Raw genomic sequence first — 27,988 nt, forward strand, 5'->3', positions numbered from 1 at the left:
TTTCTTCTGCTTCTGGGTTATGCTTATTTATAAGGAAAGCATAATTATCTGCTTGGGACTGTCAGTTTATTATTTAAAAACCCCAGCATTGCTATTTTTACTCATGTTTTAAACGTGGACAGAACTGCAGCTTACAAGCAGAAACTCTTGAAGGATGAATAGGTGCCTGTCAAGGCTCTGTGTGACAAGACTGTACTGCAAGCACAGGGGGCAGGGGAATGGAAGGAAAAGGAATGGGAGGTGATACTGGATCTGCAGACATACTGCAAAGAAAGGAGAACATCTAAAAATATTTTAAAAATGCAACAAATAAAGTTAAATACATTAAGAAAGATTAAAGGGCCCTTAATTACTCAGGAAACATTCCCCAGAACACACACTGCTGACTGGTGCTGCTGGTGACAAGCATGACTACACCTTGCCTTTATTTTTAGACATGCCTTTTTTTTTTTTTTTTTTGTCAAATCTTATTTTAAATGTAATTATTTGATTAGCTGTTGCCCAGCCAACCCAGGGAATGCAAATACAGACTGTCTCATACAGAGAGTCACAGCTCCCAGCTTCTAGGGAGGTAAACAATGGAGCAGTGTATCCCATTCCCAGCCTTAGGCAGGGACACAAGTGGAATATTCTCCCTGCAAGCAAAAGGATATGGGCAGCAGCTTCCAAGAAAGCAGCAGGAAGCTGGCACTGGATGTAAGGCACTGCATCAATCTGAACAGATGATCTCCTGTGAGAAAATCCCAGTGTTCATTCAGGGCCTCTCTGACTGGCACAGGGACACAACAAAAATAGCACCATTCTAAATGGGGACACATCTGCCATCGAGGGTGCCCTCAAAGAGAGTGGGACAAACAGCACCTGAAAGGGCCACATCACATCCTCACCAAAACCTCCCACTGCTGCTCTGGAACAAGGAACACACTGGCAACCATCTCTGTACATTGACACACCCCCAGTGGGGCACCAGGAGCCCACCTGGGCACTCACCTGCTTTGGGAAGCACTGCTCAGATGGTCTGAGGGGCTGCTGCCCCTCTTGAAAAGGAAATGCTGCTTTTGCCTCTGCCCTGCTGCTACATTCCTGTCAGCAGTGAGCATCAAACAAACCCCTCAGCCTGGCAGCAGCACACAGGGATGAGACTGGCCTTGAAGTGCCTCGTGTCTGCGATGAGCACAAAAGAAAACACAAAAATTAAATGTTTTGACAGCACAGAGCCATTAAACCTGTGGAGCAGAGCACCCTGCTACAACAGACATAGAGACTGTTTTGTATTGAAATATGAAGACATAGTCTTTCCTAGATATTTCTCTTCCTTCTTCTCTTTTTGAAGACATTTTTTCATGTATATTGCAGGGTATGTGTCAAGATAATGCAAGAAAAGATAAAAACCTAGCATTTAACACAGAAGTTGACTTCATAGTTAATTTATTCTGCTGTGCAACATGGAAGGAACTGCTAGTTTTTGTTGAGCACTAGTCAGTATTAGCAAAAAATGAAGGACCATGGCAAGGCAGGAATGTAAGCCCCTGAAATCTATAAAGAAATTTATTTAATGCATGATGGAGAAGAGATGCAGCTTCCCTAACAGTTCCATACAAGACAGAAACATCTACTAAGCCATCATAATGCAATATGCCAGCAGAGTTTTCAGCACAGGACCATCAGGTATTAACACACTGCCTCCAGCAAACCCTCCCTCCTCTGGATGCAGCCCTGGCCACTGAGCATTGATGCACCCCAGTGACACAGGTGAGAGCCCTGCTGAACTGCTGTAGCACACCTTCCCACAGCTAAGGCCTCTTCAGTGCACTCAGATAAAGCTTTCAGTTTGTCCATCAATTCCAGAAGCATAAACTTTAGATGAAATGTACTTCTAGGCAGAAAGAACTTTTGCTCTAGAGAGATTCAGGTGCCTGATCCTGGGAGAGTTCCTGGCTTGTGTTCCCCTTGGCCCTGACAGCTCTGCTCTGCTCTCAGGACCAGCCTGGCCAGCAGGACACAGGAGCTGCAGGAAGGAGAGGTGGGCACTGATCCCAAGCAAGGCTAAGGCTCAAGAATAAGCAACGCCAAAAGGGTCACTTAAGGGCCCATCACCTAAACTCCACTGAGAGAATGAAACTACTTGAGTTGGAGTCCAAAGATGATTGCTACTCAATAGAAACAGGCAAGGAGAAGCATTATGGAAAACCCTTGAACAGCACCAACTCAGGAGGTAAGAGACAAAACACCAGTGCTGATTTAAAACTGCAGGAACATGAGCAGCCAATATTAATGCCCCTGCCTTGGCCCTCAGTACCATCATGTCCCAGCCTGCCAGGACACACACGTGGTAAAACAGCCAGAAAAACAGCCAGAAAAATCATATGCTCTGAATATTCTCTTCACACCAGTTCATTTCCTCTGTGTGTTCTTGGTTCCCTCAGGCTGCAAGTCACACAGATACAGACTCAACACATGAACTTTGGTTTCTCCAGTCCCAAGTTGCTCACAGAACACAGCAGCCTCCTGGCCAGCTGCTCTCTCCCTGTGGGCTGGCAGCAGGAGCTGACACATCTTATTTTGGGTAGGAGACAGCCCAGGGCACTGGGGTGCACAGGGAGGGGTAAGGAGAGTGTGTCCACCCCCCCCCTGCAGCTCAGCAGGAAGGGGCACCAGGGCACAATGGCAGCTCGGGGACATCCCTGGCCCAGTGTCCCCTGGGTGCCACTCCTGCAGAGCAGCCAGTTCATTCCCAGCTTGGATGCACTCCCAGCCTTTCCACCCCACGTGAGGGAGGAGCCTCATCCTCTATCACCAGCCCCTGGGCACAAGTGACTTTGCTGCTGCCTGTCAGGCAGGCACGAGATGAGACATGCAGATCTACTGTACAGTCCCCCCAGCATTCCTAGAAACACCACAGCAGCAGGGACAGGGCATTTTGGAGTGCTGCAGTGAAGGCTGCTTGTCTCTCCCTCCCACCTCATTCATCTCCACAGCTTGATTTATTTGCTGATTGTCAGGAGTGGGAGTAATTGGTTTCTTAGGTACCCTGACAGGAAATGTCTTAAGTGAGGACAGCTACAGCAGGATCCACCACCCTGCAGAAGCAGCAGCACGCTCAGCAACCTGCAGCACCCACTCCTTCTCCCAGAGCACGAGTACATCACTTCCCCAAGGGACTGGTGAAAGGGGAGAGGCTGTGGAAAATGACAGGAGGGAGAGGCACATCCCCAGCAAAGGGGCTGCTGCAGCTCATCATGCAGCTGTACTTCAGCAAAACCCTGAGGAAGAACCAGAGGGTACAGGGCCAGTCTTGTGTAACTTAAGGCCAAGACACCCTGGGACTGTGCCCACACCTCTGTGAACAGCAGCCAGAGCTGCAACTGCAGGGCCTCCCCTTGGAAGATCATCAGCTCTCATTCATTCATTCATTCGTGTCCTTGTCCACAAAAGAGGCACCTCTGGGGCTCTCAGATACTAGACAGAATCCTGCTGGGAGGGGAGAAAAAGTGGGTCATCTTCATGACAGCTTTTGAAAGCAAAACCAATGCTCTGTAGCTTTGTAAATATAAATATATACATACATATATACATACACATATATATATATATGTGTGTAACTTCTGTATAATATAAAATAAATGTATTTTACATGTGCATTAAAACCCAGGTGGCTTTAATTACTGAGCTATCCAAGGATTTACTGCCTCTGAGTCTTTATCTGCTGCATCTCGGTCAAACCTCATAAGGCTGCATCAGAAATCACACTGTGCTAAGAAAACAAATGATTAAAGCAGAGCTAGGGAGTCAGGGGATTAGTCTATTCTGCATGGCCTTGAGCAAGTCATTTTTAGCTCTGAGGCTCTAATCTTATAGTGAGCCTGGGGCAGATGAAACACTCCCACACCCACACAACCACACTTAGGTTTTTTCTCTTTCGAAAAATAGAGATGACAACACATACCTCTCTGAAGAAGCATCTTAATCACTAATCTGCATTAAATGCTTGGAAATGTGAAGTATTGCAATGATTAAGTACCAAGCCAAATTAACACTTTGCAATGCTATCAGAGTCAATAAGGTAGAATGACAACAGAAGCACCCATTGTATTCAGCTCACAATCACTGGAAAAATCCAACTCTAGGAAGCTCTAATAGTCTCTTCCCCCCCTAACAACCAGCTGTAACTACAAATAGAATACAAAAGATGAGTGACTAAATGAATTAGTCCTGAACTGCATCCTCTATCTTGTTAAATACAGGAAGCCCACACAGAGCAGTTTCAAAGGAACTAATGAAGGAGAAAAGCAAGCTCCAGGATCTCAGCTGAACTGCCCAGCTTTCAGACAAAAGGTACCAGTTCTGCAAATAAAGGAGCAAATCTTGCACCTGCTATGATTTAGAAAACAACCTTAAAATGCAAGACTTGTCCTTCATTAGGGCCATGACAACCTCACTGTCCAAGGAGTAGAGTGAATACTCTGTATTCAGCAAGAGAGTTTGTGCCCTGCATGCTTTAACAGTAGATGCAGGTCTGGGTTACATTTACTAGAAGTTGCCACTTTTCTGACTAGTTTTCCACTTCCATGCATGTATGTACAGTGTATGTCATAACAAAAGTGTGATTTTTATCAGACAGCTGCATTGCAAGCCTCTGCATTTTCCTGACCTGTAATGTGCTAGAAATTTAGAAGTGGGTTCTCAGCACCCTCTTGTGGAGCTGTGCTGTGGTCACCACCACACCTCAGTAAAATCTCACTGCAATTCAGAACTACAGAACACTTACTTCTGCAGTAAAGCCAGAATTGGCAAGTTAAATGTGAGTGGCAAAACTTGGTAGTTTATTGACTTTTAATACCTGACTAAAACCTGTGTCTTGCATTGAGAGCTGCCCAGCTATACACTAGCTCTATGGCAATATCTGAACTGTAATACTGTTAGTTCAGTGCTGCCAGAAGAGCCTGCTCCTATTAGAACGTGCATCTGTGCCTGCAGGCCTAGTCAGGATCAAAGCTATTGTCATTTAGAAAAAAAATTGCCTCTGCTGGCAGCACCAAATAAGTTCCTTCCAAGAGAAAATAGGATTCTTGCTCTGCTTATTAGGATGCCCATAGCCAGCAGCTCTTCCAACTCTGAACATCACTGCAATGCTTCTGTCAGGTCTGGGAACAAATGGGAGGCTGACTGCTGCTCTGGGTAATGTGTTTGTTTGAGAAAGTGCCCTTCCTCCCCAAGAGTGTGCCTGCAGTAAAATGCCCGGTGGAAGAGGACAGAGATAGAAACAGACTCTTAGTTTGTTCTTGCACATATTTGGAAGAAATGGCCAATGTCCCTCTGGAAGCAGCTGTTTTCCACACAATTGACAGATCACATCAGGTTTTTAAGCCCAACCTGAAGAATTCACCTATGTCAAGAAAGACTGTTACATACAATAAATAGTCCTAATACACACACTTGTGGTAAGGGCTTGCCTCAACAGCTCCCAGCAATTTTAACAATTTTAATTTTAAATCCTTAAAGCACTTGCAGTGCCTGTCTAAATGCACAAGCCAAACCAGCAGGCATTAGTGATGCTGCTAACACTCACAGTGAATTAGAACATGCACAAGGTTTATTGAGCAAATTCTTCAGATTTTGCTCTTCTAAAGAACCCACAGGTGCTAAAATATGCTTAGCATTCCATCCTTCCAGTTTCTGGGTTTTTTGGGTGGTTTTTTTTTTTTTTTTTTTTTGACAGCAGCAAAGCAGTTTCTGCTCCAGGTGCACTGAAATTCAAGATGCTCTTCCTTATATGCACACAGCACACAGCTTAGCCCTGGGAACACAGTTCTGCAGGTGGCTGCTACTGCATCCAGCCTCTGCCCTTCCCTTTCACTGCACCCACCCCTGAGAACCTCCACAATCCCAGGTCTCATTACACAAAAACAGTTTAGCAAGGATGTCCCTCAGTCACCATCCCTAATATCCACTTCAGGGACCAAGCAATTTCAACATTTATGTAACACTGATAACAAAATACAAATTCCCATCAGTGAGGATTTCTTCCCTTTGGCATCTGAACAAATTTATGTTTTATGTTTTCTTAGGAAGTACAACTCAGGCACATCCATACACAATTATCTTTGAGAAAGTGAATACTATACAATAAAATACTGTGAATTTGATTGTGGGTTTTTCCTATCTTATTTTTTCAAACACATAAATTCTAATATTTGGCTATTAGTTTTGTGTTCCTGATAGAACACTGTACACTTTTGCTGGATGCAGAATGACTTGTGCAGCTGAATGCCCTTCCAGAAGCTATTCCTACTGCAGAACAAGAAGAGCAGCTCCTGCTTTCTGTGTCAGGACAGACACAGGAGTTACAGGACACAGCCAGGAGAAGAGCAGCTGTACAATGCCAGCCTTTTCAGCCTTGTACAACTGTGCCTGTGCCTTTTTAAAAAAAACATAAAGGCCCAAGCCTCTACTATTTTAAAGGCTGGGCCATATTACTGTTCCCTTTACAACTGTGTTGAGTACAATACAGAACAGATTTGCTACCATACTTTCTGTGGGCTAGGCACAGTATATCACAACTAAAATAATTGTTTCATGAACAGCAACCTTTGTATTCCAGAAAAGTTTGAAAGAGATGACAGACTGAAGTTCAACATCTTAAAAGTGCAGTTTTGAAAAGTGAAATTCACACACCTCAGCAGGAGCTGCAAGATTTCTGTTCATTAGGAAAATGGATCTAAAATGTAGAGAATATTGCAGATGGCTTGTGGGTCTATAAATATCATCACAGCATCAGGGGAAAAAAAAGGAAGAATTTTTACTCACAAGAAAGATGTATCATGGTGACCAGGAAAGCAGAGTAGGGGAGGCTCCTGCTGCCTCGTGGCTTTGTTATGATATTCCTTTCACTTTGCTAAAGCTGCTGCTCAGAGAAATAGGAGTAGCTTTGTCATCCCTGTGGATGGCTGACATAATTTGGGACTGGCAGGACATTGATTTTCTATCAAAACTTTAATAGGTCACACATACACAACAGGTATCAATTGATTCTTCACCTAAAGCAGAACTCACTTCACACAATGCCACTGCAGCCAATGTGACCTGGAGAGCAACTGAGAAAACCTCAGTAGAGGACATGTGCTACTGCAGAGCACCTTACACCTTAGCCAAACTGGCAGGTTTTATTTACACCTCTGATGGAAGGAGTCATTTTTAATCATATATTCAATATTACATATCTCATAAAGTTTTGCTTTTTGCCCACAACTCTTCTTCTTTAGTTTCTGGTCAGACTACCATCAGTTTGTCACTTCCAATAATATGAATATATGCTTTCTAATATACAGCTTTCCAGATTTTGGTCACTTTTTGGCACAGGACTCTTCAGAAATGCAGCATCTCAGATCATCAGCTGCAGCAGAACATCAGTGCACCACAGTTTAACTCCCTGGCCATTTCAGTTTAGACCCAGCCACAACTCAGACAAGTCTGAGAGCAGCTAAGCTGTTTCCTTCTCCCTATTAAATGTACTAATATACATATGTAGCTTGACTTGGGATTTCTTTTTGTGCAGTCTGGAGATTATTTCCCATTTTACAGTGACAAGAGCACAGCCTAGAAATAGATGTGTTTAACTAACTTTTCTCTAATGTCAGGGTAAGGCCTGGGGTCCTCATCCACTGATATAATGCAATAACCTGCAATAACCATGCAATAACCTGCATCAGCCATGCAGGCCATAATAGGCCATGCAATAACCTGCATCAGCTGCTATGGTCAGATAACTGTTCTGTATCTCCTAAACACTATGTAAAACCCTGAAAGAGATGATGAAAAGCATGTGTGTACATATGTATATAAACCCTGACAAAAATACCTGCCCCTAAGAATAGGTTTCTCTCTTGAAAACAAACCCAAAAAGGTTAGATGTATGTAAAAGAGAAGTTTGCTCTGTGAACACAGTGAAAGAAACCCTCTGCTGTATAAAAAAAGGAAATACTGTATATTTATTATAATTTAGGAATATGAGCAGAAGGAAATAATTTTATAATAGCTTAAAATCCATGGCAATCTCTCCTGTCTTTGTGTCAAACTTTATATCATATGTGACAGCAGTAGGGTCTGACAGAATTTCTGATTCAATAACAGAACTGAAGAAATAAACAGCTTGCTTGCAGTGGGGATTCCATTCACAGTTTCCCTACAGGAGAGAGTTAAAAGTGAAAGCAGTCAAAATTTACATTATTATTATTATTATTATTACTATTACTATTATTATACAGTAACAATGCAGTAAGAGTTCTTGTTCCCAGCTGAGCATTCAATGATCAGCAGTTATCATTTACACTGCTATCCACTCCACTATGAGCACATAACTTGGAATCCCATCTGCTACACCACACACTGAAGTCACTGACTTAAAAATGGATTTGGTCGAAGAATACTGAGATAGAGAACTAAAAATACTTACTCCTTCCCCTCCATATTTTTGTTTTTGTTAAACTGAGGTTATTTGTATGAAAAAACTCTGCTTTGACCTAGCATCCCATTTAAATTCTGAATTTGATTCCCAACTAGGGAGCATTTGGATGCAAATCAGACTCTCCCATTTTAAGGTACATCCCCTGCTCCCCACAAAAACATAAACAGCTATTTTTAGTAATTCTGATAACACAAACAGTGTTCAAAGAGTGTGAGAAGGGGTACTACACAACCCAGGCATGGCCAGCAGAGACCCCCTGCAATCCTACAGACTTTGCCATAATGAATTAAAATGAAGATATACCTTTTCATTGGACAGTTGCATCAGTCCTGTACTAACAGAGATATCAGCAGTGAGATGATATTCCATCCACAGAACTGCTCCATGGCTCTTGCCTTTCCTGGGGAGAGATGCAGGATAAAACCTGTCACTTTACACAATCCTGGCAGCTTAAACACTGCACTAGTGCTTAAGTGAGAGCTGCAAAAACATGAACTTCCTTCCTTCAAAGAAAGCTGAACAGCTGACTGAGTTGGTAACTGGGGGCAGAAACTTTAAAGTATTTGCAGATATGAAATCCAAAACAAGGCAAGGAAGAGAACATGTCATAACTACATCTGCTCAGCAGCACAGCCACTTAACCAGCACTGAACAACACGGCATGAATTACACAGCACACACTGAGAACTTCCTTTAGAAACCCCAGTTTCTCTGACTCTGAATTTAGAGGAAATATTTACCACACACATGGTGTCACCTCAAGTGCCTGCTACACAAGAGGTCATGCCACTGTGCTGCCTGTAAACACAACTGCTGCAAAGGCACAGAGACCCCACACAGATGGCTCTGCAGTCTATGAAAGCTTGAATTTTGTTTAATGAGAAACACTGCAGTGGTTGAGCTATGTAAGCTCTAGATAGTTAAAAATAAAACTTTCTCATTTTAAAATTCTTAACAGCATTTCAAGTTTGAACAGTATTAAGTACAATCCACAGTTATAGTTCAAAGTATCTCAGAAGATGTGGCAAAATATAAAGACTGCCAGGATTATAGTTAGAAGGAAGAATAACATATACATTAAAAGCTATTAACATATATATATATAACAATTATATGTTACTAGCATATAATTTTAAAGCTATTAAACATAATAATTTATTAATTATTAAACACAATAATTTGACAAGTTAAGTAGAAGCTTTTTCTTCAAGAACTCAGCAGTAGGCAACAAACAGAAACACTAAAAAACATCCGGGTAAAACTATAAATTAATCTATTTAAATTTTAAATCATGGTCAGAGTTATTAAAATGTTATTTTTTAAACAGAGGCATATTATCTAATCTAATAATATCAAACATTATTGTATTATTGTTATAGCCTACTGTGAATACCCACAGAAAGCTTGTGTCAGGGCAACTCCCACAATCTTAGGTCACATTATTAAAAACTGCCAAGTACATTTGCACCAGTTAAGTGTAATACACTTAAGGAGCTCTAAACTAAACTCCTCTGAAGAGCTTGACTGGGAGGTAAAGAAATTGATGATGTCAAGAGTATTTATTGCAGTGAGACAACTTACCTTAAGAGCTTCACAGAGCCCTCTGTGCTGAGACAGTGCTGTGGCACAGTCTTTGTGAAGTCAAATGTCAAAACTTCCTGGGGCTCTGAGAGTGACTTGCAGGGATATTCCCACAGAGGGTGAGGTTCTGCTTCCTTGGATTCCCTAAAATTCAGAGAATCCTGGAAAAAGGAAGGAATAAAATTAACTGAAAACAACAGAAATGTAAACCTGGAGTATTCAAGCAATAAAGCTGCAAGAGGGCAGGAGTGCACTTAGTCACAAGGGAGAAAACATCCTACATGCATGAAACCAAATACTGTGACTGGGGCCCTCAGCTCTGAAACAAAAACGGGCATTTTCAAAATACAATGCATTGAAATTTTCTTTTCCCCCACCATGAATTCCACAACTGCCTGTACTCCTCCAAATTAATCTAGAGCAAAGCTCTAGAAACTGATACAAATTAATTTCAAACAAAGATGCTGTGCCTAATACACAAGTTTTTCAAGAGTTACCAAATGCTTTATTCAGCCAAACTGAATTTTTATTTTGCTAAGACTTGTGGTGAAACTGATTTTCTTACTTTAATCATATCATCCATAGTCCGGACATCAAAACCTTCACAGGTGCCACAGGGACTCCGGATTCTCCACAGGTCCTGGAAGAAACAACAGGATTTTGTTTGGCTTTATCAAAGGAAATGGGAAGTCCTGCAATAATTTTAGCTGTAGCTTAGACATTCAATAGCAAACCACAAACTATGTATATATTGCTAAACCATTACAAGTACTGCAAGAATAAGAAGGTAATTCTAGGAAAAGGTTTTATTAAGTTGGTTAATTCTTTAATCACTATTTTCAACTCTTCTAAAGAACACTTCTCACCATTTCTGTGTGTAGTTTACTTTGGAGCAGCTATGGATTTGCCAGGATCTAACCCTCACAGCCCCTCCACTTTCACTATCCAGCACAGGTAGGTGCTCCCAGCAGTATCAAACATCTCCCAGCCTACCAGAGAACCACACTTCCCTTTAGCCCCACAAAGTGGAGTGAGGTCATTTTAGCCACTTCATCCCATGCCTCTCATTGACTTTAGCAACCCACTGGACAGACTGACTCAGTTCAACATTTGCCTTTTCTTAGACCTCATTAATGGTCTCTCACTAGAACAAACATTCATTAGCTGTGGATATATACATTTTATTACCTGTCCATTGTCACCCTTAATCTCAAATGTTCCTGCTTTACAAGCTGGCAGCAGGACCACTCCACATTTAAACAAATACTGCTATAATTTCTGCCTGACTACAGCATGAACTAGAGTGACTTATCAAGAGTCTCTGGACCAAAACAGGCAGGCAGCACCCTGCTTCCTAAATGCAATTATGGATGAAACAAATTAACTTCCTAACTAAAGTAATTCCATCAATTTTTTTCTCCTGGATCCAGGTTCTGCTAATTGCTTAACCATGATGACATATCCATTCTGAGAGGACAGAACAGCCTACAGAACTGGTTCTGCAGGAGACCTTGCAACACTGTGTCTGTTCCCTCTGTCTAAACAAGAACTGGTAAATGCAGAGGTTATTTTTTAAATCCCACAGATTCCAGTCTTTGAGTCCAGATTCACCACTGAAAGAAGATAATGTAAAATTAAAGCAATAGCTTTGGGGTAGCCTACTGGAACAAAATAAAAGTTAAATGTTCAATGAAAAATTTTATGTGGAATGATCTCTGAACAAACCCTGTACATGAAAGTATAAAACTGAGGCTTAGGTGACATGAATGTTACTCCACATTCTGCTGTTTGCTGAATAATCTTCAGTCATTCTGCATGCTTTGGTTACCTCATCCAGAACACGAAGAGAATAATGCTTAGAAAATGCTGTGAGTTCTAGGGAAGTAAATCCTCTAGATAAGAGAGCATAGAATGAAAATTCACTGCTTGTTTCAATCTGATTACTGCTGATTACTCTAAATATCTGCTCCCTTTTACAGGGTTGAGACTTACATTATTTACTCAGCATATAGTAAAACTCTGTACACTTTTGCAGAAAACTAAAAAAAGGTCCACCACAGTTGATTAGCCCCAGAGGGGAAAAAGAACAAACCCAAAATTACTTGAGTTAATTTGCTGACAAGAGATGGCTGAAATAACAAAATTCACCCTTCAAGATAGCAAATACTCTTTTCTCAGGTGGTAAGCACAGAACATACTGGACAGTATTAAGACACAGAAAATTGCAGAGTACTCAGTTTTAAGTGGATTTGTGTAAATATCTGAACAATCTCACCTGGAACTCCACAATCATCATGTGCAAAGAAGCAGACTGAGGTAGGACAGTGACATTGCTGGCAAGGTGAGTGCTCACAGCTGTCCTGGCATACCAAAAATACAGGTTATGCCATGGCAACAAACTTGTTGTGAAAAACGGCTCTCCCACAAGGACAGAAATCTTGGCAAAGGAGGGAAGAGATAAAAAGCATTATAATAAAGAACAACAACTCACAACACAGCCTGTTTAGATCTGCCAGTGCAACATATTAAGTGAAATCCTCTGGACTGCTCCACAGGGATTTACTTATTGTACACTGCATGTACAGCACACTGGACATTGTTCTGTGGGCTCAGCTACCACATTTTCAAATGAATTTTCCTGCAACAAAGTTTGGGAGAAAATACTGCAGTTTGAGCTTGGAAGGCTTTGTAATGAGTCATAGAATTCTGAAGTTTTGAAGTGTGTTATTACTTCCAAACAGATTGCAATCTTTTTCAGTGGCCTGTGAAAGAGTTACAGCCTTGTAGAACCAGTTAATCTGCCTTAACTACTGGGGCAATTATGCAGCAGGAAAAGTCAGACCCTTCAAAAACAAAGCAACAATCCTCCCACATTCTTTAGTCTCCTGTATTTTTAGTGGCACATGGTGTGAACCATTTTAATTTTAGATTAATTGGGATATAACAGAATTCATCATGGTTACAATTCATTTTTACCTTCTGCTCCCTACCAAGCCCTGAAATTCAGTATAATGGACAACTGTAACATTACCTTTTTATCTTCCAAATGAGAAGGCTTCAGCAACTCAGGACGAGCTTCTATTATTTTAATTTTATCTTCAAGATTATTTGCTTTCAAAAACTAAAATCAAAAAGTAACACACTGTCTTTATGAAAAGACACAGTTGAGACCAAAATAACAATTCTATTGAAAATAAATTGAAAAAAACCCCAGCAGCCATAAGAAATTTTAACAAAACTGTCTGATAACACAACAGTTGCCTTGCCTTCATTCATTTGTATTTTGAAGCATATGAGAAGGATAATCAAGAAAGGTAAAAATCACTTCACCTATGCATACACTGCATATTTGGCTTTTCTTTGAGACCAGGCTCCTGCCTTCCCCTGCCCACCATTCCTGGTTCTGCACTCCTGAGCCACAGGCTGAGCCAGATCTCTTTCAAATACCCAGGGCCAACTAAAGGAGCCACAGCCCAGTGAAGACTCCAGAAGATGCCTCCAGTCACTCCTCAGGCACCAGCTGCCTCTCCTGAACAGGCAGAGCCTCCCCGCCCTTCCCCAAGGCAGAGCAAACATTCCCAACCTGTCCCAGCTGGAAGAGAGAACTGCTGGATGCTGCTTGCCAGGTGAGACTGGTGCAAGCTTTGGGATGCTCTCACTAACCCTCAGAAACAAACAGCCTGGCTTTCATCACCAAGGCAATGGCAGCAGCAGAGCAGCAGCTCAAGCAGACAAGGCAAGAGGCATCTGCAAAGAGACATCCAGCTTTAAGAGAAAATGGAATACTCACTTTTTCCATGACAGAACAGGACACACCAGAGTTTTCTAGTGTAAACACCTAATGAAAATACACAGTTAGTCAAACTAGCTTTGTAGTTTTTAATTAAAAGCATATGTAACTGAAGAATGAAGCAACATTCTGATGCCCTGGTGAGAACAGTTCATAAGAACCATGCATATATTCCCACTATAATGAACTTTTTTGAGAACAAAACACCCACCAAAACTACAGGCTAAATACTTCTGCTTTCACAGCTATACAAGAAAAAAAAAACAAAACAAAAAAACCACAACAGAATGCAAACACTTATTTTCCATTTTTAAGTTGGACACAGCTATTAACATTTGTCCCAAGCACATATTCACTCATGAACAAATGAAGGCATATCACCACTGTACCAAACTGTAAATACTGCTTAATATGACCTGACTGTATCAGCTGGAAAGTGCTCAGAAGCCCTTTGCATACAAGAAAAAAAAAAATTAGTTTTTATCCAAAATTAATGAATTGTTCGGCAATATGCTACATTCCTCAGGATTATATTACTTACACATTCCCAGATATTCAGTTCAACTCTAACAGATTTAGTTTAAAGAGCCCCCCATCAAGTAGGGCATTTATGTGAGTGAGAGAGCCAGGCAGCTCTCAGTTACACACAGACCCTGTACTCTTACTGCTTCCTACTTGGCTCTTACAGATCTTCCACTCCAGACTAGGTAATAAATGGAATTATGGAATTGCAAACATAAAAGAAAAATACCCTCCCCGACATTTAGGCATAGAGTTTCTTCAGAGAAACAAGATGGCAAGCAGGAAGCAGTGGGGAATAAGGAACAGCACCTTCCCTCAAAACCATACATTGGTAAATGTCCAGTCTGGTAATTTTTTTCTTCCTAGACTTCAGCTTGACCAGAGATGAATTTAACCATCCCTTCAGCACAATGTGAGCCTATTCCTCACCTGTCCCTGTAGAGGCATTGCAAATAGTTAAATAATAGCCTGGAAATGAACTACATAAGAGAAAAATACCAAGATAAAATGCAAAGATCTGAAAAACAGGACAAAGTACTGTACCTGCTTTGCTCCAAGATAATGAGCCAGCACAGGCAGCAGACTGCCATCACTGATACAAAGGCAAACACTATCTGTTTTCAGAACCTACAGAAAATAAATAGTCATTGTTATTCTTATTTCAGATGGAAAAGTTTTCCACACTTAATACACTTTCATATCAAATAACTGCAAAAAAATTCTCATGTAATGTGCCTTTGGCTTAGGTCTGAAAAAGTTTGTTCAAAAATGTAATGGATGTCTTTACTCAACAACCAATACTATATCTAACAAACACACAGAGCTACTACAAATCCTATGCAAAAATGGCTGCTTACCATTTAAAAATTTAATACTAAAGTTTTCAAGACAAAACTATAACTTCCATCTGCTGATGGAAGAAAAATGCACTTTGTGAGCCAAGTCCCTTGCAGGGGACAAACAAATTCCATAAACAATTACATAAATAAGCCAGTGTGTGCATCCCTCAGAGAAGGCACCAGAGCCTGCAGGCAGCAAGCACTCACTCTCCTCAAGGACTGGATGTACTGCTGTGTTCGGTTCTGATCATTCAGCTGCCCAAAGCGGGGCCTGTTCCACAGCAGATGGGCACGACACCTACAGACAGGACTCTCCACACACACATCTGCTTTGTGCTCCTCTTCATCTGCTCTGTCCTCCCCTTCTCTGCAAGAGATTTCAATGTAGTATCAACCACAGCATCAGTAAGATATTTTTGCAAACAGGCACAGTGATGCATTTTGGGTGATCCGCATAGTAATGAATTTGATCTCTGCTGTCACTTTTGTGAAGTTACTGGTTCTCCAGAGACATTTCTGTAACTCTGCATTTTGAAATGAAGAGGGGTCAAAAAGAATTTTCACCTTCTTTAAAAGACAAAACCAAGAACCATCCCCCACTTTACCACTAACTGTGACGGTAAGGCACTTTAGGCTTTGCCCTTTCAGCAAACAGTTGCTTGCTTGGATTTTGGATTCCCAAGTAAAAAAGGCACAGCAGATTCAGACATTTTAAAGCTAGCACTGGTTTTAAAAATGTTTGCTGCAATTGCCATGACAACCAACATGATTAAATTCTTTTTATTCTGAAGGCAGTAAGGCAGTAATCTCAAAAAGGCAGTGCTGACTAGGAAAATCGAAAATGGAAATGGAATGGCAATTATTTCACTTCTTTATCTGCAGGCCACTTCAGCTGTGCTGTATTTTAGGATTTCCAGGAATCAACCATGATTGTTTTATGCTTCTTTGTCAGAGAATGTAACCAGGTACAAGGCAGGAGCTTGCAGTCCAACAGAGTTTTTAAGCATAATGTGTATTTTCCACCTTTGCAATTGCCATTTGCATTGAAGCAACCTTTAATATTTTTCTATTCTTTAGGTTCTAAACTTGCCTTTCTATAAAAGGAGGTGCTTTAAGTGCAGCAAATACTCCAGCCTGGAGTAAGAGAGCAGCCTTTTTCCCCCAGATTGTTACCTGGCTTTCTGCAGGTTGTACCACACAGAGTACTCATCACGACAGGCAGTCAGGTACAACTTCTCACCCTGCAGAACTGGCTCCTCATGTGGGAGAAAATAAACACACTGCATCCAGTGATCCCTCCACTGAAAAGGGTAAATACACAAAACCTCAGAAACTCACTCATAAAGAGCAAATGGAAAGCAAACAAATAGAAGGAAATCAATTAGGAAGAATTTGCACAACTTTGAAAATGTATGATTAATTTAAAGAATTTTGTTCAATTTAGCAAGGCTGAATAAAGACCAATATCACATATTGAATAATATTGATTTCTTGCAACAGAATAAACCCAAGACCATTGGCTTGCTCACAGACCAAGCTTCTCTTGCAACCAAATGAAAACCAACCCAAAACTCCTTTGCATTTATTAATGCTGTTTACCCTCCCCAGTTAGCTTGTGTTAGAAACCTGTACTGAACTGCTGACAGCCTCATGCACCCAGAATTGTCACTTAGTGTCACTCTGATCACAGCACAACTACTTTGTGTTTCAAAAAGCTGATTTTTGCACTGCAAATATCCTGTGCTGGTCAGTCACTCTAAGCTGATTGAACACCTCCAATTTGATAATTTCAAATTTTATTCTCAAACATGCTAAGTGTAGACAATCATTTTGTAACTTCCTTTTGACTAAGTTCATCCTACTGATAAATTTATTCACAAAAAAACACAGGAATCTGACTTAATTGTGACAGTATTTCTGTAATTATCCGTATCAATCCAGCACTTTACTACACCAGCCTCTTTTTTGTTTAATGAGAGTATAAATATACTACCACAAACATAACACTTCCTTGAAAATTTAATAGAACTACAAGGAAGCAAAGCACAGACTAATATTTTAACCAGGCATAGAGCCTATTTAAGGAAAAAGATACAAAAATCTTTATGTCTTGAACATAAAAGAAATAACAATATCTGGAAGGACTGCTTCAGTCTTTAAGCTTTACATAAAAGATGACTCTTTAATGTTTAACATTAAAGAAAACCCAAAAAGGGGCATATGAAAGATGCTTATTTAGCACCTTCCAGTACATTAAATATTAGCCAAGTTCCTAAGCAATTTAAGGCAGAGCTGCTTATACCCCCCAGTACTCCAAAGAGTTGCTCAGTCATCTGACACTGGTATCTGAAGGCTCAGTATCTTACCTGCAAAGCAGAAGTGGGTTTTACCCAGTAGGGAGCCATTGAGCAATTTATCATGCCAGAGGGGTCCATGTCAATATCCCACCAGGAAAGTACAATTTGTGCCTTGCCAGATTTCACAGGCTCCAGCTGCACTCTATAGCAGGTAGAAGCACTCTGTACTGGCTTACTGAAATCCACACTGCAGGGAAGCATGAAAATTGTAAAAAGAAATATTAGAAAGGAAATTGTAAAAAGAATTCTTCAGAAATTCTCACCAATTTCTTAAGCTCAATACACAGCTTATGTGAAAGGCATAACAGGATAACTTTGTTTTGAACAAAACAATGTCTCCCTTACCTGAACATTTTCACCACATCACTGAGGATACTGAAGTCACTTGAAGGCATCTGGTTCAGTTGGACATCACAAACAGAAGGAAGACCTGGACAGTTCTCCATTTCTGAAGGTGGAACAAGTATTTTTTCACCGTCCTCTGCTTCAACATGAACAGGAAAGAGTTTCTTCCAGGACCACATTCTTCTGGATTCCACTAACTGGACATAGACTGTTGCCCTGTGAGGCACTGCCTCACACCCTTCCTGGGTGTTCCAAACAAAGGGTAAACACATTCAACAAGCTTCACTTATTAACATAAGTGAGAATTTAATCAACTGAAATGCAAACCCATTTAAAGAAAAGTTGGACTGGGAACTAGGTGTAATTTCAGAGCCTATAACTTACAATATGAACTCAAATAGCTTTATTCAAGGAATGAATCTAGTAAATTATTGACTGAATTAGAAACTAGCAGAGCTGATGGTGCATTTACCAAGGAATACAGAAGCCTAAGTTCTGTATAATCTCTATTCTACTTCAAAAAAAGTCAGAAGAATTTCTCTAGTGATAGATGTGACACACTCCCTATTTTCTTACCTGTACAAGGTATTTGTGTGCGTGCTCATAGGTTGGTAAAGCTCCTTCTCCAATCAGCTCTGTATCAAATAATTCTGTTACCAGGATGTTTGCCTGACACTGCATATCTCCATCTAAAAGACACAAATCAACATTGTAATGTTAAATCCCTTACCTGAATACACAGGTAATTAAAAAACTTATTCCTGTTAAAGAGTCTGCTGAAGACTGGAAATTATTTCCCACTTGAAATACAAATGGCTATTGAGATACTACCAGAACACTTTCTTCTGAAGTACATCTCCAGTGTTACTTTCTAGAATGTAAAGTATCACTGAACCCTAAGATTGGAGGAGACCTTTAAGATCAAGTCCAACCACTAACCCAGCTCCATCACCATGTTCACCACTAACCCATGTCCCCATGTGCCTCATCCACACGTGTTTGAACACTTCCAGGGATGCTGACTCTACCCTCTCCCTAGGCAGCCTTTTCAATGCTTTACAACCCTTCTTGTGAAAAAAAGTTTCCTAATCTCCAGTCTAAACCTTCCCTGGCACAACTTGAGGCCATTTTCTGTCATCCTGTCACCTGGGAGAAGAAGCCAACCCTCACCTTTCTCAATAGCTCCTTTTAGGCAGTTGGAGAGATGAGGTTTCCCCTAAGCCTCTTCTCCAAGCTGAACCCATCCCAGCTCCCTCAATGTTCTTGATGCATTTGTTTTAATCAAAAAAATATATAAGAAATAAGAGTAAGACCTATTCCTTCGTGTTTTTCAGGTACTTGCTAATTTTTTAAGCCTAGCCTACTTTTCTCACCTGGGCCAACTGTGACTTCAGTGGAATGCTTGTTGATTACTTTGATCTTGTCAGAAAAACCATTTTTCTCCACTATCTTCACAGCAGCATTAGCCATGGGCTTGAACACCTGTGAACAGCAAGTGTAACAAAATGGTACCCCTCAAGTCAGCTTTCAAAAATGGAAGAGCATCAACACAAAATGCAATATATTTAGTTCTGAAAAACAATTAACATCTTCTTATCTTTTCCTATGTTGGAAGTTCACTACCATGAAACAAGACAATGAGCCTCATTTGAAAAATTTAGAGCTTCACTTTTAGTGATCAGCTGCCTCCAATTTAACTTTTGAAACACAAGAATACACATTAATACTGCAGCATTTACATTAAAAAAAATCATTTCTTTGTAAAAATAAAGATATCTATACATGCATGAACAGAAGCCCCTAAAGACTTACATGAACTCAAGACACAATGTCAATGAAACCAAAACACCCAGCACTGAAATACTCACTGAAGGATGCCAAAAACCTGCTTGTATTAACAGTGTCATTGTGAAGAGAATTTCTGTTTCATTCAGAACAAAAGTAACAGAGATAGTACACAACCTGAAAATAAGAGCATCACAAAGAACGTGCTGAATATGTGCAACCCTAACAAACACTCACCTCAATGGCATAGCAGAAATCTGCCCCAGCTGAAGCTGCCATCATGGACAGGAGTCCAGTGCCAGTCCCTATGTCCAGCACAATTGCCTTCTCACCTCTCTCTTTTACTCTGCTCACTGCAGCACGAATACCTTGGTAGTATTTCACATTCTGTGGAAAAGAAAAAAAAAAATCAGCAACCTTTTATCCGTTTATGTTTTTATTTTTTGTGCAGAAATCTTGCACTCTTTGTGTGTTTATAATCAGAAAAAGACCTACAGACACTCCTCATGCTAAGCAGTCACATTTTCAGCAATTTCAGCCATTTTTAGCAATTACAAGGGTACCTAGCAGAATCAGCTCATTTAAAGTACATCAATATTTATCACAATGTTCATATTACCATTGGTCAATCAGCTATTCATAACATATGCATGATTTCCATGATTGGGATATATTTTCCCAAGTAAATAATAATCAGACCCATGGGAGATACTAGAGGTTTTCTGATTAATATTCCCCTGCAGGACCACTCAAACAGTCATATTCTCCCTATGGCAGTAAAAGAGCTGAAGTATCTTGGTTTAAATTCCTCTCTTCATCTACTCAAAAAGGTTCATACATGAGAATTAAACCAGTGTAAATGCTGGTTTTTAGTTACAGGCCATTAAATGGAGCTATGAGCACACCAGCATCAACAACAGGAAGAAAATTAATGCTGTCAGCCACAAGATACAGACTAATATATATGGTTATATTTTCTTTCTAACAACCTAGTGTTAAGACATTCCTTTCCAAATGATTTATCAGGCCTTTCCAAGGAATACACAACCTTTGAACATTATACATTTGAAACATCTGCTGGACCTCCTTCTCAACAATTCTAGTCAACAACTTTGATACATGTAATTCCAGTAGCCGTTTTAATCACTCAGACACAGCCTGCTGCCTCTACACAGTTTATTAAATGTCTGATCCCACTGACACGTTTTAATTCAATATGAATTCAAGACTCATCATGGAGGCAGCACAAAAATCTTTCAAAACGTTATTGATGGAAGGCTGACTTAATGGCTAGAGGAAAATGAACCTCTGAACTAACCACTCGAGACTGAAGTGAACTAACCACTCATGCCTGTACATATGGTAGAAACACCACAGAAGAATAGACTTTACTTTTGCTCCTAAAAAAACTGAGAAGCCCAGCTCCACTTTTACAGCCTTTGAAATTTCATCTAATGAGCTCTCTGTCAAAAATGTCAAACACAGAACAGCAAAATTGGCTACTGAATATAAAAATGTTCTGCAGTAAACAACAGAACACTAAAGTCAGATGTAAGAAGGCATCTGTTGATCGAAGAGTAGGTCTGGTACCTTAGAAAGTACAAAAATGTGATCATTTAATCTTTCAGAGAAGCCCATATAATCACACAGTGAAGCCATTCAAGAGAAATGCAGTGGCTCTTTTCCCACCATTCAAAAGGGTTTTGCTTCTGTACTTACTCTGTCCTTATCATGAAGCATATCTGCATAGCGTGACCTGCAATAAAAGATATTCCAGTTAAAATACTCCATTCTGCAAAGCAACTGGTCCCTGTGCCCCACAAACGTAAAAACAACTCTCTCTGAGGACCTAAAGTGTTTCTTTAATCTAAGGGATAATGTAATTTCAGTGATTGGCCATCAGCATATAGATCAACTCATGAACCACTGGCACAAATCCTCTCCACAGCAATGGATCCAAGGCACAGACAGACCTAGGAACAAACAGCTGTGAAGTAGCACCTGAGACACACATAGAATCATACAGAGCAATGAAAGACAGACTACTAATGACCTATTTTTTACCAGGACTTCAACTTCTTTGGTTCCCATTTCTTCATGGGTAGCACTACTCAAAATTACCCCAAAATATATCTTCTCACCTTCTCTGGCTATTACACTAAGCTCTTAAAAAGCAAGAACAAGAACAGACAACTGGCAGTTATTCGTTGCACTGGCACTTAAAAGAAATTTAGCCAATGCATTTCGTCCCAACTCACTGTCAGTATTAGGATCAGCCTCACAGAAAACATTTTTAAAAAATTTAAAAGGAAACTACTTTGTGAATGGCTTACAACATTCTACATTGACAGCTCTGCCCTGTACACCACTGGGCACATTTACTGACATTTACAGTCTGCTCACCTCATGCCCCCGGAAGTTCTACAAAGACAGACCTCCAAACTGCCCTTAAAAAATGTTGGATTTGCTCATTTTTTGGTGTCCTTTAAAGGAACAAGCTACTTTTCCAAGCATACCTTGCAATCTCCTGGTGGTAGTCATAGTCCTCACCCTCTTCCAGCCACTCCATCGAGCCAGTGGTTGGATTGGCTCTTCCACAAAAGGTCTTCATGATCAATCTCAAGCCGTGTTGTATTATTTATGTATTGCGTGCAGCTTTGCTTTCGCTTCAATATAACACAACAAATAGCAGCTGTGAAAAAAACCAAACCAACCATAAAATTTTTAGTAAACACAACAAGTATACTTTAGCTCTTGTACATTTCCCCCATTACACTTCCTTGGGCAGAAGTACTGGTGACTGCTTTCTGCTTTTTTCCTAAGGACGTTTTAAGCTAAAATCTGTCACCTAGCCCTACACTGAAAGGGAACCCTGAAAACCATCCAGGTGTAACCCCTGAGAACACAACGCAGGAAAGAAACCAAGGCAGCAGTAAATCCTCATGGAAGAGCATCCCGTAAGTGAGCACAGCAGGCCGGCGGCGGCCCCTCTCCCGGAGTCCCCAAAGGATGGAACCGGCACAGGCCCGGCCCTTCCCCGCCTCAGGAACGAGCTGCGATGGGGCACGGCCGGAGCGCTCTCCGCCATCCCAGCCCGGAACCCGCGGGCTCGTCCCTCCCCAGAGCCCCAAGCCGGCAGCTCCGCAAGCTGCGTGTACCTTCCCCAGATGCCGAGTGTGCCTACCTTGAGCCCCGTGTGTGCCCGCCCCGGACACCGCGTGTGCCCGCCCCGGCAGCGCGTGTCCCTGTCCCGGACACGGCGCTCACTCCCCGCCGCCGCTGAGCCCGAGCCGCGGGGCCGCCGCTGTGCGGGCGCTCCGCCCCTTCCGCACTCACCATGGCGGGCGCGGCCGTGCTGCGTGTGCGGCGGAAGCGTGGCGGCCCTGAGCCGGCCGAGGCGCTGCTCCTGGCCTGCAAGCGGCGCCGGGCCGAGCCCGTGGAGAACAACCTCTTCAAGCTGGTGGCGACCGTGTCCTCCAAGGTACCGGGCCGGGCCGGGCCGAGCCGGGCGGGGTGGAGTGGGCCGGCGGATGCTCCTGGAGGGGCTTGGAAAGCAGCGGCTCTCTCTGGCTGCTCCTCGCGGTCTTTCAGGGTTCCGCTGTGGGTGCGGTGGTCTGGAGAGCAGCCCGGCCCCGGGCAGCGCCGTCCGGTGCCGGTAACCGAGGGCACGGCGGCTCCTCCGGCGCTGTGACAGCCGCGGGCCGGGCAGGGGCAGAGCTCCGGGCCGCAGCACGCAGTGACCCCCGTGACAGGCTGTGCGCAGCACTCGCTTTTCTACACTGCTCCTCACTTGGAAACTACGCAACAGTCAATAAGTGAAGCTTGAATTTCTGCTGTGTGAGATGCTGAAGCTCAGTCCTACAAGGATAACAACTGCCATCCAGCCTTTTATATTGAGTAAGACTTGTCCGTCTTGGGAAATGGTCTTCTCAGGACACTGTAAATGATATTATGCCCTAAATTTAGGTCCGATGCAGTCTTCCAAAGGCACGTGGTTTTGTTTGGAGAGCTGTTCTGTACGAAGTTGTTTAAAAATCAAATTGAAACAGTCTTAGGACTTCTGTATCTTGTACTTTCCTCATAAGAGAATATTATGATTGTCACGTTGCTTAAATTTGTTGCAATGTGTTTTTATTTTGCAGGTTATTGTTTGATTTGTCCTTTAGGGGTTTTTTCTCCCCCTGATTTTAGACTGAATCAGACCCGCCTTTGTAATTCAATTGAGCCAGTCGGTTTATCTCTTTGCTACTTAGCTACTTTTCTGCCAAGTTTCAAACCCCTTCCTGTTGTTAACCCCTCCTGTCCCAAGCAGTTTTCCTCCCTTGTATCCGTTGCCCTTGCGTTCCACCCCCAGTGCTTTTGATTAGTTGAACATTGTATCCTCCCTTGAGACCTACCCCCCTTTATAAGCTGTTGTTTGCCCCAAGCTCGTTGCCTGGAACCCCGAGACTCGGGGAGTTTAACATCAAATAAAGTGATCCAGTGCCACCCCAGGCCCGGGCTGCTGCTGTCCTTTTGTTCCGTGCTGCGCCTCCACTGGTAGCTGGGATTCTGCAGAGCCCCGGAAAAGGGGACTGTCGTCCCCCCACTGTCACCATCTAGCCGGGACACGAGACATAAATTAATAGTAGAAGTTACTTGAATGTTGTTAGGATTATTGGTACTGTGGTTCTTCATGCCTTCTGGGAAGGAGTATGACTTGCACTGTTGATGTTATCATTATATTCCTCCTCCTCTTTGTTCCTTTCTCCCAGAATGAGCCAGTTCAGAATTACGTTAAAGATGCCATCAAGCGGGACAAGGCAGCTCAGAGCCTGCGCCCCTCTCTGGGAAGCAGCCAGCGAATCCTTCAGGAGCTCCGCTGTGCCAAGCAGGCAGAAAGGAAGGAGAACCGGTACCGGGTGATTTCCAGCCACCGGCCCCACTGCACCCACACAGCTGCACCTGCCACACACGGCCAGGCTGTGCCCCACGGGGACAGGTCAGAGCCTGAAGCACTGCAGGATGCTTCACCAGAGGAGAGTGGTGCTGTGGAGAAGAATTCAGACTGCTGTGGGAAATTCCAGCTGTTTGATATTATACAAGAAGAGGAGACAGTGGGAGATTCCAGTGTAACAACTGCAAACCCACAGGTCAGCTATGAACTTGGGGTACTTGAAGTACTTTGGTATGGCTGTTGAGTGGCACGTGTGGGCAGACTGCTGTGGGAGTTTTCTTGCACTGTAAGTATTCCAATATTTAATAGGAGCTTTAACTAGTTGGAATGTTTCATAAGGATTCTGAGTGCACTAATGTTGAAACAGACAGCGTGCAGAGCTGCTGCTTAAGGAAGGGCTTGTATCACCCTGTTTTTCTTTGCCCTGGTCTGATGTAAAAGTTCTCTTTTCATCTGAAAACTGTTGGCTGTAAATGAGATTTTGCATGACTTTAGTGGAAATATTTTTAATTTTTTCTCTGCAGAAGACCAATCCAGATGCAATTCTCTGCAATGCAGTAGAGATGATCCGTGAGCGTTTAAACGTTTCTGAAGATGTCAAAAAAGAGCACGGTCACAAAGAAGATGAATATGTTTATGACATCTACTATAAGGAAACATCAGCCCCTGACTGGATTGAAAATATCCTTTCTGTACAGCCCTATAGAGAAGAATATGAATGGGTAAGGGTACAGAAAAACAATCTTTCTCAATTAGGAAGACCACAAATAAAAGATGTTTAAAATTCTGCTCTTAAAAGCTGCCATGCCAAGAAAGGTCCTTTAAGGTAGACACTACATGTATGCTCAGTGACTTCTAGATTACGCCTTTTGTAACTGCCAGTCCCACGTTCCTGCAGGTTACTGTTGATCCCAGGACATCATATGACAAAAAGGAAGGGATGGTGCTCATGTAATGACAAGAATCTGTCTGGTTTCAAACTGACAATTAAATTTTGGCACAGGAAACTTGAGTAACTTATGTCTTGCTTGCAATTAGGAGGCAGCCATTAAAATGTCATTGTAAATATGACTGAATGAAAAGAAGAGCAAGGGGAAACACACAACTTGACTTTAATCTTCATAGGAGATATTTTTTCCCAATAGATTGTTCTTCAGTGATGGTGGAGTTAGAAAGTTTAATGTAAGGTTTAGTCTTGTGTTGTATAGTTCCTGCGATCAACAGACTTGTATATTGGGAGCCTGAAATGATTTTTTGTCTTCCTTGATCTATTACACTACTGCTGAAGTGAGTAGAACTAAGCTAGACATTAACACTGAAATGCTGGAGTGGAACACATACATGTGTGACTTCACTGATTTTTCACCTAAAGCAGACTTGAAGTGTTGTGGTGAATGTAGTGACAACTCAGAATTCTTCTGCAGTGTGCCCTGTGTCACTGCAGAATTCCTTCTGCCTGCCATCAGTTACTATTTCCTGGCTCTTTCTGATCTCTACAGTATTGCACAGGTGGATGAAAACCCACTTTACATTCACTATAAATACAGACACTCAGCATTGTGTTTTGTGTTGACATGCAGGTAAATGATGATCCTGGTCCAGAGGAAGTGTATGAAGATGAAGATGATGAAAACGATGAAAATAACTGGCGTAATGATTATCCTGAAGAAGATGAATTCTTGCCTGAAGAAGATGGAGAAAAAGGTATACCTGTCATAAATACTGTTTGCTTTCCTGCTGTGCATGTATACATTCCCTCTTTTTTATGTGCCATCCCTAGAAAAGCAACTTTACTGAGCACTGCTGGGGTAGCATTCTGCTCTTACAATGGTGAAATGTGCATAGAGGAGGATTATCTTTCTTGAACTAGAAGAGAAATTAGTGTTTGTGAACAGACAAAATTCAGAAGTCAAATTGAGGCTGCTGGCATTGCAAAGGCTTGCTTGCTTACAGAAGGAATCTATGACTTGGGTCCACATGCTTCTGAAACACTGCCTCTGCCTTCTGAAGTCCCTACCCCAGGGTCCTTCAAGCACAGTTCAAACCTCAGCTCATACAGAAGTTGTTCAGACTTTGTTAGTTTCTCAAGAAGCTTAAACTAGTCTGATGAACTTAATTTTTTAAGTAAAAAGAAGGGATAATCTAGAAGTGTTGATGCTTTCTCTGCAGACTCTGAAGAGAGCTTCAGTGATGAGGACCAATGTTACAGGAGAAGAACATGGGACAAATATCGACAGGAGGTTTTGCAGGAATTTGGGTATGACGAGATTGAAGATTTGGGTTCTGACTAACAGCCTGGTTTTGGAGATGAAATGCATACTGAAGGTGAACATTTGCTGCTTTAGGAGTATGTACTATCTGAGCAGCCAACTTCAGCTGGCGGATATTAAACAGATGGGTGTGTTATAAATGATCAATCGAAAAGCCAGATTATCAAAATGTGAAAGATTTTATGTTCCACAACGAAATACAGTCCTCAAAAACCCCCAGCCAAAGAGCCAGCGTCAACCGTGTCGGGGCTGCCCCCCTGCTGTCTGCCAGCTTGGGGCCAGGCAGGGGTTCCTGAAAGGCTCCCAGAGAGACAGAGACAAAATGGACCTTTTATTTAGTTTTGTTTTGCCAAAGCTGCATGCCCAAGAGTTTGTACCTGTAGCAGATGTACAGATAGGGAGGTACTGTTGGCAGCAGCCCTTCTGGTCATGACTAATACGTCAGGTTTCACAAGAAGATCGATCTGTCTGCCCTGATGGCAAGTGGAAGTCCTGGAAGGCACCCTATTCTACTGCTTCCTACTTCATTTGTTCCTAAATGTCAAGTGACTTTCTTCACAAGTGTTTGAGCATATGGAATGCCTTGACCTGTCATTACTCTCCCCAGTGGTTTAACTGTTGGACTAGAACAATGTGCATTTAAATTGTAAATAAATTTTTTTTTACCAAGTTTTCTTTATTCATTTAAAGGTCACAGAAGTTGGCTGAACACAGCTGAACCCAGGTCACCATTTCAGTTTGCATTTGTACATCTTTAAACAATTCCATTGTATCTGTTTGGACACATTAAGTGTATTGCAGCACTCTCCTACTTGAGTCTAAAAACAGCTGATAAGATTAGCTCTTAGCAATGTCACTCATGAACTGGAGGCTGCAGCAATACTTAGGTCAGTCAGTCTTGACTGGTAATAACAAAAAGGAGTGGAGGCAAGGTATTTTTGTTTGCTTCAGAGAAAAGTTGAGGCAGTGCAAAAATCCAAATATCCCCACTCTTATTTAGGTCACTGATGCAACTGTGGTGCACCCTTTGAGGTGTGTATTGCTTCAGCCATCATCTTGTAATTCCAAGATTTAGTTCAACTTAAATGCACAAAACCAT

At 41.9% G+C, this 27,988-nt stretch overlaps 2 protein-coding genes across 2 annotated transcripts; one reads left to right on the forward strand and one right to left on the reverse strand.

The window, feature by feature from the left end:
* Positions 1-7,967: 7,967 nt before the first annotated feature.
* On the reverse strand, positions 7,968-23,006 carry PRMT7 (protein arginine methyltransferase 7). Its single transcript, XM_018914609.3, has 18 exons — positions 22,868-23,006; positions 22,200-22,375; positions 21,403-21,439; positions 19,921-20,070; positions 19,272-19,380; positions 18,475-18,587; positions 17,899-18,140; positions 17,563-17,740; positions 16,370-16,497; positions 15,404-15,563; positions 14,901-14,984; positions 13,836-13,883; positions 13,077-13,166; positions 12,321-12,482; positions 10,611-10,685; positions 10,046-10,206; positions 8,768-8,864; positions 7,968-8,182 (listed from the first exon to the last, which is right to left on the reverse strand). Exons 2-18 carry the CDS (start codon positions 22,292-22,294, stop codon positions 8,027-8,029), a joined length of 2,085 nt encoding a protein of 694 aa, XP_018770154.3. The 5' UTR covers positions 22,295-22,375; positions 22,868-23,006; the 3' UTR covers positions 7,968-8,026.
* Positions 23,004-27,559, forward strand: SLC7A6OS (solute carrier family 7 member 6 opposite strand). The gene is made up of 5 exons (XM_050978997.1): positions 23,004-23,164; positions 24,438-24,815; positions 25,144-25,341; positions 26,200-26,323; positions 26,789-27,559. The coding sequence occupies exons 1-5, from the start codon at positions 23,021-23,023 to the stop codon at positions 26,908-26,910; spliced, it is 966 nt and encodes a 321-aa protein (XP_050834954.1). The 5' UTR covers positions 23,004-23,020; the 3' UTR covers positions 26,911-27,559.
* The last annotated feature ends 429 nt before the right edge of the window (positions 27,560-27,988 follow it).

The sequence above is a fragment of the Serinus canaria genome, chromosome 11, assembly GCF_022539315.1.
Source record: "Serinus canaria isolate serCan28SL12 chromosome 11, serCan2020, whole genome shotgun sequence".
Classification (NCBI taxonomy): Eukaryota; Metazoa; Chordata; class Aves; order Passeriformes; family Fringillidae; genus Serinus; species Serinus canaria.